This window comes from Stegostoma tigrinum, chromosome 11, assembly GCF_030684315.1.
Source record: "Stegostoma tigrinum isolate sSteTig4 chromosome 11, sSteTig4.hap1, whole genome shotgun sequence".
In the NCBI taxonomy this organism is placed as follows: Eukaryota; Metazoa; Chordata; class Chondrichthyes; order Orectolobiformes; family Stegostomatidae; genus Stegostoma; species Stegostoma tigrinum.
The window spans coordinates 54,678,931-54,695,323 of NC_081364.1; the positions used below are offsets into that span (position 1 = coordinate 54,678,931).

Below are 16,393 nucleotides of genomic sequence, written 5' to 3' on the forward strand. Positions count from 1 at the left end.
TAGAGAGCTATAAAAAGTTGATCAGTTGATTGATGAGCAGCAAATTGGAGTGCTAGACTACAGATAATCACCAGTCAGACAAAAGCAATTAGAACTTTTTCCTCCCTGGAAAGCTAGAATAATATAGTCTCTGCTTGTCATCAGTATTCTGTAATGCAAAATGAAGCTGAATAATTTGAAAGGAAAGAATTAAATGAATATTTATGAGAAAAAGGCAGACGAAATTAGAATTCCACATTCAGAGGAAAATGAGCTGAACTCAAGAGTTGAGGTGAGAATGATAACTGAACATCAAGATAGCATTTGATTGAGTGTAGTATCAAGGAACTCTAGCAAACTGGAGTCAAAGAGAATTAAGGAAAAGTCTCCACTCATTTGAGTCATACATAGTACAAAGTAAGATGATTGTGATTATTGGAAGCCAGTCATCTCAGTTACAGGACATCACTGCAGGTGTACCTGAAAGTGGTAACCTAGGTCTTATTGCTTCATCAGTGACACTTCTTCCATCGTAAGGTTGCAAAGGCAATTGTTCACTGCTGGTTTATCCCATTGTGACCTCCTCAGATCCTGAAGCATTCTATGTCCATACACAGCAAGATGTGGACAGCCTACAAGTATGGTCTGTTAAGTGGCAAAAAATATTCATGTCATACAAGTGGCAGGCAATGGGCATCTCCAACAATAAGGATTTTAACCATATCTCTTTCAAATTCAACATCATTAGCATCGCTGAATTTTCTACTACCAACATCCTGTGTGTTACCATAGACTATGAACTGGACTGGACTAACTACATAAAATCTTGTGGCTACAAAAATGGGTCAGATGTTGGGAATTCCTTGGCAAGCGTCTTTTTTGCCTCCTGACTCTCCAAAGCTGTTCACCATTGACAAGGGGCACGTGTGATAGAATGTTCGCTACTTCCTGGGATGAATGCATTATGTATTGGTAACGTCATTTTGAACAGGTATATCTGAGACTCCCTACTGCAAGTCCAGTTTAACAGTTGTGTCAAATAAGAATTGTGGCAGCTTGGTCAAAACTGGAGCTATTGAACTGCTCTTGGTGATGTACATTGTAGCCTTCATAGTGTGGCGTATGTTCTGTGTGCCTGAAGTGTTTTAGCCTGTTAGTGTTCTAAATGGATGAGTATGGATCAGCAGCTGAGATAGATAGTATTAGGTGCATTACAGGTGGAGGATTCCTCGTTCATGTTTAACCTGGTGCCATGAGACATCATGACATCATGTGGTCTGGATAAAATCATGATAAAAGTTCCAACAAGAGTTACTTATTAAGAATTGCATATCGGAGTGTAGTCAGTTTTGCCACCTGTCTTCCCTGTGACATTGTTTATGTCACAACAGCTGGGGGGTCAAATCCAAGACAACCACTTGCGTCATGAGGACATAGTTGGATGTTGATTTCCCTGCCTAAGATTGATACTGAAAGTAGATGGGAACCAAGTGCAAAGCTTTATCTTCACAAGATGTAAATAATGTGCTGACGCTTTTCAATTTACTCCAGTTGATTAGTTCAATGATATTTACAGAGCAGGGTGTTGTCTACATGTAGAAAGAGGTTACTTGGCCCATTGTGCTTGTGACAGGTCTTTGAAAGAGATATAGAACTGGTCCCGGTGCCACAAAAGAGGCAAAGAACATTACTAGTGGCCAATTAGCTATTAGTTCATAAATTTCATGTTTTGGTATTCTTGTATTTTTAAGTCATTGACATTAATTAATGTTTGTGTCAATGAGATGGAAATGCTTGTTAGATTCTTTCCATGTAGTTAATTTGTTTCATGTAATTTTGACCTTGAAATAATGATGCATATTTCATAGTATTCAGATTCTTTATATTAGCTCTTCCTTTTCAAAATGTCAGTGGTAAAATTAATGAGTGGCGCAATATTGTTTAAGTTTTAATGCCTGAATTAGATTTTAATTCTTACTCTAAAATTACTTGAACACAATTATTTTCAAAAGTATGTACATGCAACATCTGTTAAGGATAGCTGTTTTATGGCACAAATTCAGTTTTTCTTTCTTTTTGAGCCAGTTGTGTTAAAGCCTGAATAGTGGTGGTATTTAGACTGAAATCTCTGTTTCATTTTGTAGTGCAAGACCATACCAGAGGGAGCATCTCGGTCAGCCTGATGCAAAGGTTGAGACCCTCCAGCAGACTATTCCCAGCAATGAAAGTGCAAGAAGAATGCAGAATCAAGGTTGTTCAACACAGCAAAACCCGCAACAAGAACAAAGGAGGAATCTCCAAGCTGACACAAGTACAAAACGAGGAGAAAGGTCCCATTCTGCATCCCCAGACAAAGGCAGTGCTCCAACTTCTCCTTATTCAGTACCACAGATAGCTCCATTGCCCAGCAGTACTCTATGTCCTATTTGTGCAACAACTGAGCTGAACTCTTACCCAAAACAGCCAAACTTCAACACTTGTACTCAATGTCGATCGGTAGTGTGCAAACAGTGTGGATTTAATCCTAATCCTCACATTACAGAGGTAAACATTTATTCCTTCTCTGAGCTTGTACCATTTTTACAAGAGGTTTTAAGATGGCTCATTTGCTGTGTTGATGAGATTAACTTTCTTAATTAGAATAGTTATGAAATGGGATATTTAAACCTGATTCATCTCGTAGCATTTTCAGGTCATGAGTGCTTGATATCCTATAATTTTTCCATACTTTTGAACAAAAGAAATTGAGGTCAGAAGAGAAAATGTTCCTGTACTGATGATTGTGTTATGCAGGTTGATAGTTTAGCAGTATTTAAAATTGAACTCAGTCAGTATTTGAGAAGGAAGAATTCAAAAGAATGCAGGAAAAATAAACAAAATGAGCTGCAGTTGCAGGTTCAGTGAGGATCTAGCTGAAGTATAATAGCCTCATCTAGTGCTGTTATATGATTCTATGCTATATGCAAGAAGAGAATTTTATTGCTTTTAGTAGGAAGTATATTTGATTTGTTAATCACTGAAACCGTGGGATCATTTTTATAATAATAACTTTAGATTGAAAAAATCTGTGTAACCAGTAATATGGAATAATACAGGGATGCTTCTTTAAATTACCTGAAGAAAAACTTTATTAATACAGTCAGATTCAAGAAATTAGACAATGTACATTCCTCTGCCAGACTTGACAAATTTGGTTTGAACTTCATATTTGTTCAGGTAAGTATTATTTTACCTTCTGTCACAAAAATTGTTGAAAATTTGTGAATATTGTGCCTTGTCTTCAAAAGGTAAGATGGTTGACTTCTAGGCGCTCTAATTGTTGTATTTCTGAAAGGTTTTATTGTTTCATCTATAACATACAATAAAAATCAAATCTGCTGTTCAACGGCGGTAAAACTATAATTATTCTGTGTCTTGGTGATAATGGGAACTGCAGATGCTGGAGAATCCAAGATAATAAAATGTGAGGCTGGATGAACACAGCAGGCCCAGCAGCACCTCAGGAGCACAAAAGCTGACATTTCGGGCCTAGACCCTTCATCAGAGAGCTTTATGATGAAGGGTCTAGGCCCGAAACATCAGCTTTTGTGCTCCTGAGATGCTGCTGGGCCTGCTGTGTTCATCCAGCCTCACATTTTATCATCTTATTATTCTGTGTCTTTTTACTTCAACACTGTGTGCTGTATACGAGACCAGCCTGACACGTAAGCCCTCAAAATTCCTTCCGTATATCTGTGCATCTCCTTCGTTGGACATTGACAAACAAAAAGTACAACTGGTAATTCATTCCTTGCTGCCTAACAGATTTTTGGTACGTACAAAATAGCAATCACATTTGCCCCCGTGAAGTTTATGTGAAGTGCTTTGGTATTCTTCTCATATATGATGAGACAGCTTATAAATACAATTTGTTTTCTTTTATAGTCAAGTTAAAAGGAAACCTGTTCTAATATCATTTCCAATGCCAGTAGGAAAAATGCAAAATCTCTAAGTGCAGTAGATCACTTTTGAATACTACTCTTCCCATTCACTTTATCCAGAACTCTTGTTTTAGTTGGATAATGAACTTGTTTGTTGGAATTATTTGTTGCTTAATTAGTTGACACCATTCGCTGAACCACCAGCCTCACTCTGTTGGCTTAGTGGTAGAGAAGCTTTGAAAGCCTTAGACTGAAACAAAATGAATTATCATTTGGAAATATTGGGTGATTGGATGACAGGTCAAAACAAATGACTGCCTTCAACAACTTTCTCCACTATTTCACCAATGTAGCTGGCTTACTTGTGCATTTGGACTTTCAAAAGATGTTTGATAAAAGTCATAAGGAGTAGACTTGTTGGAAAGAGTGAAATTTATCTAATCAAAGGGGAAGAGGAATGCTGGATACAAAATTAACTTACAGAAAGCAGATAGTAGGGATGAATGATTAATTGTTTTTCAGACTGGAGGAAAGTATAAGATTCATATGTTGACCACTGTTCTGGATATGTTGATGACCTAGAATTAGGTATGATGTGCATGATTTCAATGTTTGCAACTCATATGAAACTTAGGATTGTCAGAAAAGGAGCATATGGGCTCGTGAAATAAGGATTACATTTGAGGGTTAATGCACAGAACTGTAAAGTGATGCATTTTAGCAGGTAGATACAGATGAAGCAGCCTGAATTAATTGATATAATTTCAAAGAGGGTGTAAGAGTAGAGAGACCTGAGAATATGTATGTACAAATCATTGAAGGTGGTAGGACAAGTTGAGAAGGCTGTAAGGAAAGATTATTGAATATGAGGATTTTATATGTATAAATATTTTATGCATAATCTTTTGGGCTCCATCTGGAATGTATCACCCAGTTCACCATAATTCAGAAAGGTTGACAACTTCGAGGCAAATTTGCCTAGGATGTTTTCTGGAATGATACCAGAGATACAAGATTTTAATTAAATGGCGAGATGAGAGTATTTTTGGACTGCTCTTCTGAGAAAGTGAAGTGGAGATTTTATGAAAGTATTCAGAATAGTGAAGGGTTTTGATAAAGTAAATAAAGACAAACTACAATGTGTAGTTTATGGAGTAATAGCTTTACTGACATCAATTTAAGATAATTAGCAAAATAATCAAGCAAAGTGTGAATTTTTCTTAACAAAACAGTATATGATCTGAAATGCGCTGCCTGAAATGATGATGGCAGCGTTTTTAAGAATAACCTTTGAAAGGAAAATTGGATAAAAACTTAAAAAGAATCACGAGCATGTGAAAGAAGGGGAGAGTGAAATGAATTGGAGAGCTTTCAAATAACCAGGCATTACGGGGTGAATGGTGTCTTCTGTGCTGAATTATTTTGTGTGATACCACATCTTTTCAACTTTGTATTTGTGTGTTAACATTTAGATATAATCCTCAGTTTATTTCAAATCAGATTATTGAATACAAACACTACACTACAATTTAAAAACTTTGGCTCTCTTAAATTGAGTATGTCATACTTTTAAAATTGCTGCTAAGAGGTTCTTGAAGTTACTGGCACCTAATATGTTTTCTCTGGGCTGCATGTTGTAATCGCAGAGGTTTAAACTGAACTGCATGTTGCTTTAAGTTGTGTCATTTTTGATAAGTTGTGTTAAACTGCTTGTAGCATTCACTGAGATTTACAACTTCAAAGCTGAATAGTGAAATATGACATAGAATGGAATACAGTTCTAAAGGGGGTGTATATCTATGGTGGAGGTATGCTCAGTTTTACGCAGATCTGTGAAGTGGTAGGACTGGTGGAGAGGTCGGTTAATAAAGCGTATTCCTTGACTTCATTAATAGGAGCAGGGAATACAAGAGCAGGGAGTTGAAGTTGAACTTGTACAAGTCATTTGTTAGACCTCAGTTGGATGACAGGAAAGATGTAAATATGTTGGAGATAGTAGTACAGAAGTGATGGACAAGAATGTTTCCAGGAATGAGAAACTTCAGTTATGAGGATAGATTGAAGATATTAGGACTGTGGTCCTTGGAAATAAGAAGGCTGAGAGGAGACTTGAATGAGGTTTTTCAAAATGGCTGGATAGAGTAGATGCCAAGAAACAGTTCATGCTCTTAAAAGAAAAAGAACAGATGGCAGAGATTTGGAATGATATGCAAAAGAGCAAGGGTGATGTGAGAAAAAAACTTTTTTTTTCAAAAAGCAAATGCTTCACCAGAAATGTGGTGGAGGGCAGGTTCAATAAGGCATTCAAGAGGACATTGGATTATTATTTGTATAAAATGGTATGTAATGACATGGGGAAAAGGCAGTGGACTGACTGTAGGTAATATAACCAGTGCAGGCACAATGGGTTGAGTGGCCTCCTTCTGTTCCACAACAATTCTGCGATTCTGTAAATCAAAGCAAAAGTCAATTAAGCCTAACTAGAATTTCCCTCACCATGATAATTTAGAAGAATCACTTGGAAGGTTTTAAGTCTTACTTCCTGGAATGCCAAATAATACATGATACTATCTATAGATTCTAAAGGTTAGATTGTTCCAATCCTTAAATTTTGACTGAACTCTGATTTTGGGGTGGTGAAGGATTGAAAACATGGAAACTATGAAATAAAAACTGAGCTACTAGCATATTATAAACATAGAGGATATTGTCTGCAGTTTTTTCAGAGGAATTTCTCTCTTTGCTTTGAATGAGGGTGCATACGGTCTTTAACCTGTAGAACTAAAGGTGCATTGCTTTGAAGTTGCCGACATACCCGCTGAGTTGATGGGTTGGTTGCAAATGTTTCATTAACCTGCTAGGTAGTATTGTCAGTGTGCCTCCAGTGAAGTGTTGGTGTTCTATCCCACTTATTATTTATATGCTTTGGTTTGTTGGGGTGTTTGGTATCACTTCCAGTTCTGTTTCTCAGTGGCTTGTACACCAGGTGTAATTCAATGTATTTGTTGATGGAGTTCCGGTTAGAATACCAGTGTAATATATAAAATGCCACGCAAGGACTGTGAGAAACATGACATAGGCCAAAACAGAAGGAAATTGACGATATGTACACATGAACACCAACTGGCCACCAAGAAACATGACCAATTCTCACTGGCCTCACTACACACGGACAACGTGGGACACCACCGCCATAAGCACACAAGCTAAACAAAGACACACCAGGGAATTCCTGGAGGCCTGCTAATCTAACCAGAACTCCATCAACAAATATAGGTGAATTAAACCTGGTGTACTACCTCTGAGAAACAGAACTGGAAATGGTACCAAACACCCAACAAACCGAGGCATATAAATAACAAGTGGAACAGAACACCGACACTTCACTGGAGGCGCACTGACAATACCTAGCAGGGTGACAAAATGTTTGCATCCAAACTCACTGGCTTGGCGAGCATGTCTACAACCTCATCCATAACCCAAGCTACAAATCTCCTCAAACTTTAAAGTGCCTTATTTTATTGTACAATATTTGCAGCGAGTGGTACTACAAAATGTATCCAAAATGTTTATTATATAATTGATTGGACATAACAGCTTATCTTGAATATGTTTAGAGTCATAGTCATGGATATACAGCACAGAAACAGATCCTTCAATCCAACTTGTCCATTTGATGGGATTGTACTATAGGCCCCCCAACAGTAAGAGGGAAATTGTGAATCAAAAATGTAGGGAGATCTCAGACATGTTGTAACAATGGGGGATCTTAATTTTCCAGATGTTGACTGGGGTTACCATCGTGTTAAAGGTTTGGTTAGTGAATAATTTGTCAAACGTGTTCAAGAAAATTTTCTTTGTCAATATGTGGATGCTCCTACTAGAGTAGGAGCTCAACTTAGACCTTCTTTAGGGCAATAAGGCTGGGCAATTGAATCAAGTAAAAGTGGGGGAACACTTTGGGTCTCGTGACCATAATTCTATTCATTTCAAAATGGTTATGGAAGAGGATAAGTGTTCCATAAAAGTTAAACCTTTTAATTGATACGGGACAAAAACTTTAAAAAGTCAAGTGCAGCAGGGTGTTCTCAGGTAAAAGGACATCTGATAAATGGGAGGCATTTAAGAATGTGATGACGAGAGTTCAGAGGTACTATGATCCTGCTAGAGTGAAGGGTAGGGCTGATAACATTAAGGAACAATGGATGAATAAAGATATTGAGGTTCTAGTCAAGAATAACAAAGAATCTTATTTTAGACAGAGATAACCTGGTTTAATTGACTCTCTTAATCAATATGAAGTGTGTAGGGGAATTCTTAAGAAAGAAATCAGGAAGGCAAAGAGTGAATATGAGATAACGTTGGCAGACAAAGTTAAGGATAATCCAAAGAGATTCAACAAAAACATTAAAAGCAAAAGGGTAACTAGAGAGATGTTAGAGCCCCTTTAAAGATGAAGGAGGTTGCCTTTGTGTTGAATTTCAGGAGATGGGAGTGATACTAATGAATATTTCTCGTCAGTTTTTGCTGTGGAGAAGAAACTGGAGTCTAGAGAATGCAGAGAAATAAAAGTTTGATGTTTTAAAAACAGTTCACATAATGAAGAGGAAGTTCGGGAGGTCTTGGAGAATATAAAGGTGGATAAGTCTCCTGGACTTGATCGAATGTATCCCAGACTGTTGTGAGAAGTAAGGGAGGAAATTACAAGACCCCTCGAAGAAATATTTCCATCATTTATAAGTACGAATGAGGTGCCTGGTGACTGGAAGTTTGCTAATGTTTTACCTTTGTTTAAGAAACATTGTAAGGAGAAACCAGGGAACTATAGACCTTTTAAGTCTGACTTTAGTTCTGGGTAAATCGTTGGAGGTGATTTATAATAGATAAGATTTATGGACATTTAGAGAGGCAAAACTAATTAGGGATAGTCAGCATGGTTTTGTGTGAGGAAAATCGTATCTTACAAATTTGATTTGAGTTTTCGGAGGAAGTTACCAATAAAATTGATGATAGCAGAGCAGTAGACGTTGTTTGTTTGGATTTTAGTGAAGTCTTTGACAAGGTTCCACTTGGGAGACTAATTAGTAAATTTGGGTCACATGGGATTCCAGGTGAGCTTGCCAATTGGATACATAATTGGTTTAATGGCAGGAGACGAGAGACAGAGGGTTGGTTTTCCAACAGGAGGCCTGTGACCTACAGTGTTCCACAGAGATCGATTTTGGGTCCACTTTTGTTTGTTGTTTATATGAATGACTTGAATGAGAATATGGAAGACATTGTTAGTAAGCTTGCGGACGATGCCTATAGGAGTGTTTTTTCCTGACCAGGGACAAAGACTCAGGAGGCAGGCAAGTGGAAGTGTTTATTAAAGCAGAAGCAGGTTTATGCAGAGAGAGGGCCAAGGGTCTTCCCTGAATGTGGCTTTGTAGGACAGAACAATGACACATCTTCTGCTTTTACAAAGAAATACAGCATTTTTACATATTTTATCTTACAATAATCAAACACAACATTTTCACGACCCTTCGCCTTAATCCAAACACCCAAACATGTGGGACTCCTAATCGGTGATGGGCACTTCTGTAGACAGCCACAGGCTCTGATGATCTTATGGTATTAGCTTGACATAATAATCTGTAGGCACTAGGATCTTTCCATGCAACCTATTAATTCGCGTTCAAAAAGTTTAATGGCTGTTCTCCTTCAGGTCTTTCTTAGGCTTGTTTATTTGTAAGGACAGCCTGAATTCTATCAACCATTGTGTTTGGTGCTGTCTTTTATCAAATTAAGTTACTGCTTTTATTTTCCCATTGTCCCAATTATGTAATGTAAAAATAAAAAGTCACTTAGTTTTAATTAATTGCTATAAGGTTAAGAAAGTGTGGAGCTGGATGAACATAGCAGGCGAAGCAGCATCTTAGAATAGCCATAAGGTTAACTTGTGTTATAAAGTTAGTTATAAGCGTAACATTATACAACTAATACTACTGTCAGCATTTTGTAATTTGTGGGTTGTGAGCAATTGTTCAGGGCATAAGAGAAGGCATCTCCAAAGGCTGGTTAACCTTCACATCTAATCTTAAATTTTGTTGTTAAGGCTTGTATTATATTCTGATTATGTATTGAAACCAACTTCTATGTTTAGAGCATTTTCAGAAGAAACTGTTTAATGTTGCAGGTAGCTGATATTATTCATTTGCTGGTACAGTCACCCTTTCATTAATAAGGCTAGAATTGGTCATTTTCCTATTCTAAGGCATCCTTTTATCAGAACTGTCTCAACGGGAACATACACCATTTTTTTAACTGACCTTCTAGCAGTTCTGTTCAAAGGTACCATTGTATTCCACTGAGTGAGCAGCCTGCTTAGTTTTGCTTAGTTTCTGTCTGCCATCCTGTAAGCAGGCATGGCCTGCTTAGTGTAGTCAGGTACAAGTCACTTTTCTTAGCCTGGTACAGGGCACACCTACAATACCAACATTGGTAGCACAATAGAAGCGAAGAAAGTTTTCTACAGTTATAAAAGGGTCTTGATCAAATGGGTCAATGGGCTGAAAAATGGCAGATAGAATTCCACCTGGATAAGTGTGAAGTGTTGCATATTGATACAACAAGCAAGGGTAGGGCTTATATAAATAATGGTAGGGACTTGGGTAGTGTTGTAGAACAGAGGGACCTGGGGTGCAGGTATATAATTCTATGAAGTTTGCATCACATAGACAGGGTAGTTAAAAAGGCATTTGGCAGATTTGTGATAACAAAGTGTGGGGCTGGATGAACACAGCTGGCCAAGCAGCATCTTAGGAGCAGATGCTGCTTGGCCTGCTGTGTTCATCCAGCTCCATACTTTGTTATCTTAGATTCTCCAGCATCTGCAGTTCCCATTATCTCTGAACACGATTTGTCAGATTTGTGTTTAGTGTTCGTTGAGATTGTAAAGGACATTGTGAGGCCTCTTCCTGAATACTGTGTCCAGTTCTGGTCGCCCAGTTATAGGAAGGATATTATCAAGCTGGAGAGTGTTCAGAAGAGAGTTACCAGGATGTTGCTAGGTATGGAGGGTTTGAATTATAAAGAGAGGCTGGATAGGCTGGGACTTTTTTCACTGCAGCATAGGAGGTTGTGAGGTGACCTTACAGAGGTTTACGAAATAATGAGAGGTATAGATAGAATTAATGGTAGTAGTCTTTTTCCTAGAATGGAGGATTTCAAGACAGGGGGAGGCACAATTTTAAGCTGAGAGGAGAGAGATTTAAAGACATGAGAGGCAAATCTTTTACAGAGAGGGTGGGTTTGCATGTGGAATGAATTTCCTGAGGAAGTGGTGGATGCAGGTACAATTACAACATTCAAAAGACATTTGGATAGGTATGTGAATATAAAAGATTAGGAGGAAAATGGGCCAGGAGTAGGCACGTGGGACTAGCTTAGTTTGGAATTATGTTCAGCATGGACTGGTTGGACTGAAGGGTCTGTTTCCATGCTGTATGACTCGATAGCTCAAATTAATCTAGTTCCATTTGCCAGCATTTGGCCCATATCCCTCTAAACCCTTCCCATTCTTATACCCATCCAGATGCTTTTTATATGTTTTAATTGTACCCGCCCCCAACACTTCCTCAGGCACCTCATTCCAAACAAGGGAATACTTTTCAATTCTAACATTGTTACTGTTGTCACCAGTGTCTTTTGCTTTGTAAAGAACACGGTCCTTGGATGGAAAACTTTGTAAGGGGTCAAGATGACCCAATTTATGGGTGTAAAGAACTATATTGATTTTAAATACAATCAGAACCACAGAGTAATAGCTTCTACCTGCTCTCACTTTCTCTGAAACATTTCTCATCAAAATTTAAAAGCTGAAACACACTGGAAGGTCTTATCACTGCAAGTGTAGGGTTCTTCAAGAAGAAGAATGTATCTAGATCACTTCTCCAGAAAGAAAGAGACTTCACCAAACCACAACTGATCCAGGGAGAGATTCCAGTGCCAGCAGGTTGTATGAAAAGTGATATGGCTGCAGACTACCAGTTGGATCATGCCTGAATAAATCACCTTTTCTGAATTTATCTGTTACTTGGCCAGAGTAGTTTATGTGGCTTTCAAATCAGTTTTGCTACCCACTTACGTTTGAGCATTTCATGTTTTATTTCCAAGCTCGTGAGCTCGTCTGTTTTAGCTAGGTGATTTTTTTTTTCTCAAAGACTTTGATCCTTCTGATTTCTTGTCTTCAGTCTGGACTTTGTTATTTGGATAATTTATGCACTAATTCATCAACATTAACAGATAAAGAATAATCCAAATGTTATTTATTTTCAATGCAAATCACACTTTTCATCTTTGTCAGAATACAATTCCATAAGCAGCAAAACTAACAGCCATCCATTTCCATGCTGGAAGCTGTTCCCAGAAACATCTAAGGTAAAGGTGGTTACAGAGGAACGCAAAGTTGGTCAAATACTCCTAATGTTAATTTGGCTCAGCAAGTTTAGTGAATGACTGTGTAATGTAGACTGAGAAATTCTATTCATGAAATTTGTGGTCTGTGTTATTTGTATTTTTGTTTAATCAACCTGTGCAGACAGGTTATGACACATCTCTGGGGCAGGTGGGGTTTGAACGCAGGCCTTTTTGTTGCAAAGTTACCAATATGCCACAAATATGCCTCTGGTGAGTGTTATTAGTTGATATCAGCTGGTGCTTGTGAATTAGGTACTATAAATTTCCTATGTCCTCCCTCTACGATAGGAAACAGGAAAACCCTTATTTTCGATCCAGCAATCCCTGCTGAATGAGGTATACTATTACATGAGAACTGTGGCTCAGTCAGTTGCCGACTGGGACTGGATCCCTTTGCTTATTTTGTTATCTGGACATGGGCATGACCAGTTATTGGCCATGCAAAATATTTGAATTAAATTTAATCTGTGGAAGTATCCTCTAACAAAAATCTAATTCCTTCAAAATGTGAGAAAATTAAAAGAGGAGAGGAAACAAGTGTAAAACACTGTATACAGTTGAGTTAATTTTAAATATTATAAAAATATTTTGAATAAGAATTATTATGCATCTGCATTAAGGGCACCAGTTGAATGTAATCATATACACAGATGAATTCAAGTGCAGATCAAATATAAGACTTACATTGGCACATTGTGTATAATTTTGCTTATTGAATGCTCCACATGTCTCATTTTATGGCAGGTTTATTGCTGTTGTCACTTTTCTCTAAGGGTGATTTTATTTTATGCAACAGAAGTGCCTTCATTTTAGTTTCTTATGCATGCATCACGTGCCTGGTAACAGATGCCTTGAGGTCAAGATCTGCTAACCAGTAATTGCACAATTTCTTTCTTCTTGTCTCACAAGGTTAACATTTTCCACAGTGCTGTCGACATATTTCCAGCAGCCCTGGGTAAGCACATGGCAGATCTGTAATAACATGTAAAACCCTAGGTTGACCACCATTTGAAATGGGAAGAGCTATTTTATTTGTAATGCTACTTCAACAGCTTTGCATAGTTATCTATTTTGAAGTGACAGAATTTGAATTGTTCAGTTCTTGAAGAGGCGAAACATTTTAGTGTCGTTTGCCAATGAATATTTCTTGAATTGCTGTCTGTTTAGATCACTGACTTTTGAGAATTTTTTTGGAGTGCAGACACTTTGTTATTTTAACGATGATGACAAGGCCCTCACAAATAAGCAACCGTTGTAAGTTGGTGGTTTTGAGGGATAAAATAGGTTCACACTTTCCTAATTAGTCAGTATTGATTCCTTCCTATTTAGGACAAAGTTCTATGGACGCCACGTATCTTGACTTCACTCTGCAAAGATCATTTTCTCCATATCCCAAACCAGAATTCTTATTAAAAGAATCTAATTAAGTATGGTTTTTGCTGTTAAGTCATGTTCACCAGGATCTAGGTTTGAGTAGCCTGAATTGTTTCATTTGAAAACCTTTTAGGAATGCAGGCACGTGCCCTGTTTAATACTATTTTGTATCATCTGATTACACGGACACACATATATTGTTATATCAATACACACATCAGTTGTTATCAGTAACATCGACATTTAGGAAATCAGACAGTGCTTCAGAATGAGTTTCCAGTCACATGTATTGATAACAATGTGAAGAGGTTGAGATTGAGGGAGGTAACATTGGTGTCACCCTGTCCAGAAAGTCAAAGAATGTTCATAGGGGCAGACTTCCCACCAACAAGTTAAGTTTACTTGGAACACCATTCCTGTTGGCAAAAGTAGCAATGTGTGTTAGTGAAAAAGTTCTGTTTTAATATTGTCTCACTGGTGTGATATAGCTGTCCATTATATAGTTGGTAGAATGTAACAGCAGTGTGAACATTCACACTAATTTTTTTTTTTGAAGGGTTCTAGACTAAAATGTTGTAATCTCAATGCAATGCTACATTGTTATTAGAAGCTGCCTTTTTCCTGAGAGTGTCTTCGCCTCTTTACAAATTTTCTCTTTGATACTTTCAGAATCAGCATTATCTGTAACTGCCTAATATGTGCAGATGTAAATAAAAGAGTGCTATAATTCGAAAGCAATTAAAATAGCAAGCAGCATCGGGGATGATACACGTGTAAAATTCATAGCCTGAGATACTTGAGACTGGTATCTCAGTGTACAGGTAGCAGGATTGTTGTAAAACACAAGATAAAGTTTGGTGACATTTAGGGAAAAAGTCTCTAGAGACAGATATGAGATTAAAACAGAGTTCAGGGGCTGAAAAGGGAAGACAGTGAAGCTCGAATAAGACATTAGAAGTTTTGGAAGATGAAGCTGAGTAAAAAGCAGAAAGAGTCCAAAGGCAGGTCAAAACCTGCATCACGCAAAGACTCTGAAGGCAGAGAAAATGAAGCTTTGGAAACTTTGAAACTAACTGTGAACTGAGAACACCCTGTGAGGAAAAACACAGAACTGGAAAACTTAGACAGTAAGAAAGTAAAGCGCAAATACTCACCCAGGTCATTCAGGCATGATGGACTTTAGGGATGAAAGTTTTGGTCGAAACAAACACAAAATTGCTGGAAAAGCTCAGCAGGTCTGGTAGCATCTGTGAAGGAAAAAGAAAGAGTTAAAGTTTCAGGTCCGGTGATCCTTTCACAGAACTGTTTTGGTAGAACCTTATTCCTCATTGTCTTGGCCATTTGATAACACAGGAGGCACACAATAAAGCCAGAAGTGGGAGCTCTGGAAGTGGAAGTTTCAACATGACATAACGGCATCAGACTTGCACATAAATGACGTGCTCCATCAAGGCAGCATATTTTTTTATGCTGTGGGTCCAATAGCTCACGATCTGGAAAGACGAAGTGTGGAAGAAAGTGCAACGGAGTATGGCGCATTGACCAAAGGATTCAATTTATGTTTTAACTTCAAAACAAATTTAGTGATAGATTGGGTGATACTTCATGAGTAACCTCCGCATTTGGGAGATTCAGAAGCTTTATAATTGATTTATGTTGTATGGCAGGATATTTCCAATACAGAGCTTTGAAGGATGAGTTAATTAGAGGTCAAATGGTAACTGGAGTAAGGAAAGTTGTGAGACTTCATTTGATTCAAGGAAGATTTACATTTGGAATAATCAATCGATTTTCATACATTTTTGAAATTGGGCCCTGATATTGATCAGTGTGTGAAGAAGCAAGAAAACAGTGCAAGTTCCTGTACCGTGGTCGGATGGGTATGTTCTAAGATGACACCCTCACACGAGTGAACCAAAATGCCAGAAGAGTTGCAATGAACATTCTTGACCATGTTAGGCCATGCACAATGTGGCTGGAAACAGAATGACAACCACATTGAATATCTGGCACAGAAAGCACAGTGCTACAGTTGGCATTCTTCAAAAAACGTTTCAAATGCACTCTTCACCTCAAAAGCTAAGCAAAGTTCCTGTAAAAGGAACATTTCCAGAGTATTGGAAATCATGTAACAAGGAGGATGTTCGAGAATTTCGTAACAAAATTTTGAGGATAACATTCCCAAGGGAAGTTGACAGTCAAAATAAATTCTTGACTATGGACTTGATGATATAGGGCATTGAAACAGAATTTAAGCTCAACACAGGAGCAGCTGTTTCATAGCTGACAGACAGTTAGATATACTTGAAGTATGTGAAAGTCAGACAACTAATAAAATGCTCCAAGGTGTAGGAGGCACATATTCAGATGTGTTGCTAAATCAACACAGAGCTTAGTAATAAATGGTGGACTGTCAGTAACAAATTATACATACCAAGGAAGCAGAATAACTTATTGTTGAGTGCAAATATATGTATTTTTCTCGGCCTCTTTGAGAGATTGGAAAAAGTGCCTCAGGATAAAGATGGGAGAGGATTTCCAAAGCTATTCAAAGATGACATTATTCTACAGGAAGATGCTAAATCCATCTGTTTGTACACTGCGAGGGAACGTGCTTATCCTCAAAAGAGAAAGGTAATATCTCAGTTAGAAAGTGT

General features: G+C 37.8%; 1 protein-coding gene across 10 annotated transcripts in view; it reads left to right on the plus strand.

The window, feature by feature from the left end:
- The window catches only part of bsnb (bassoon (presynaptic cytomatrix protein) b), a 468,557-nt gene that overhangs the window by 27,868 nt on the left and 424,296 nt on the right, over window positions 1–16,393 (plus strand). For all 10 annotated transcript variants that reach the window (XM_048547454.2, XM_048547450.2, XM_048547451.2 and 7 more), the window contains exon 2: window positions 2,124–2,523. In XM_048547454.2, coding sequence (XP_048403411.2) covers window positions 2,124–2,523 — 400 coding nt within the window. The remainder of the gene's footprint in view (window positions 1–2,123; window positions 2,524–16,393) is intronic.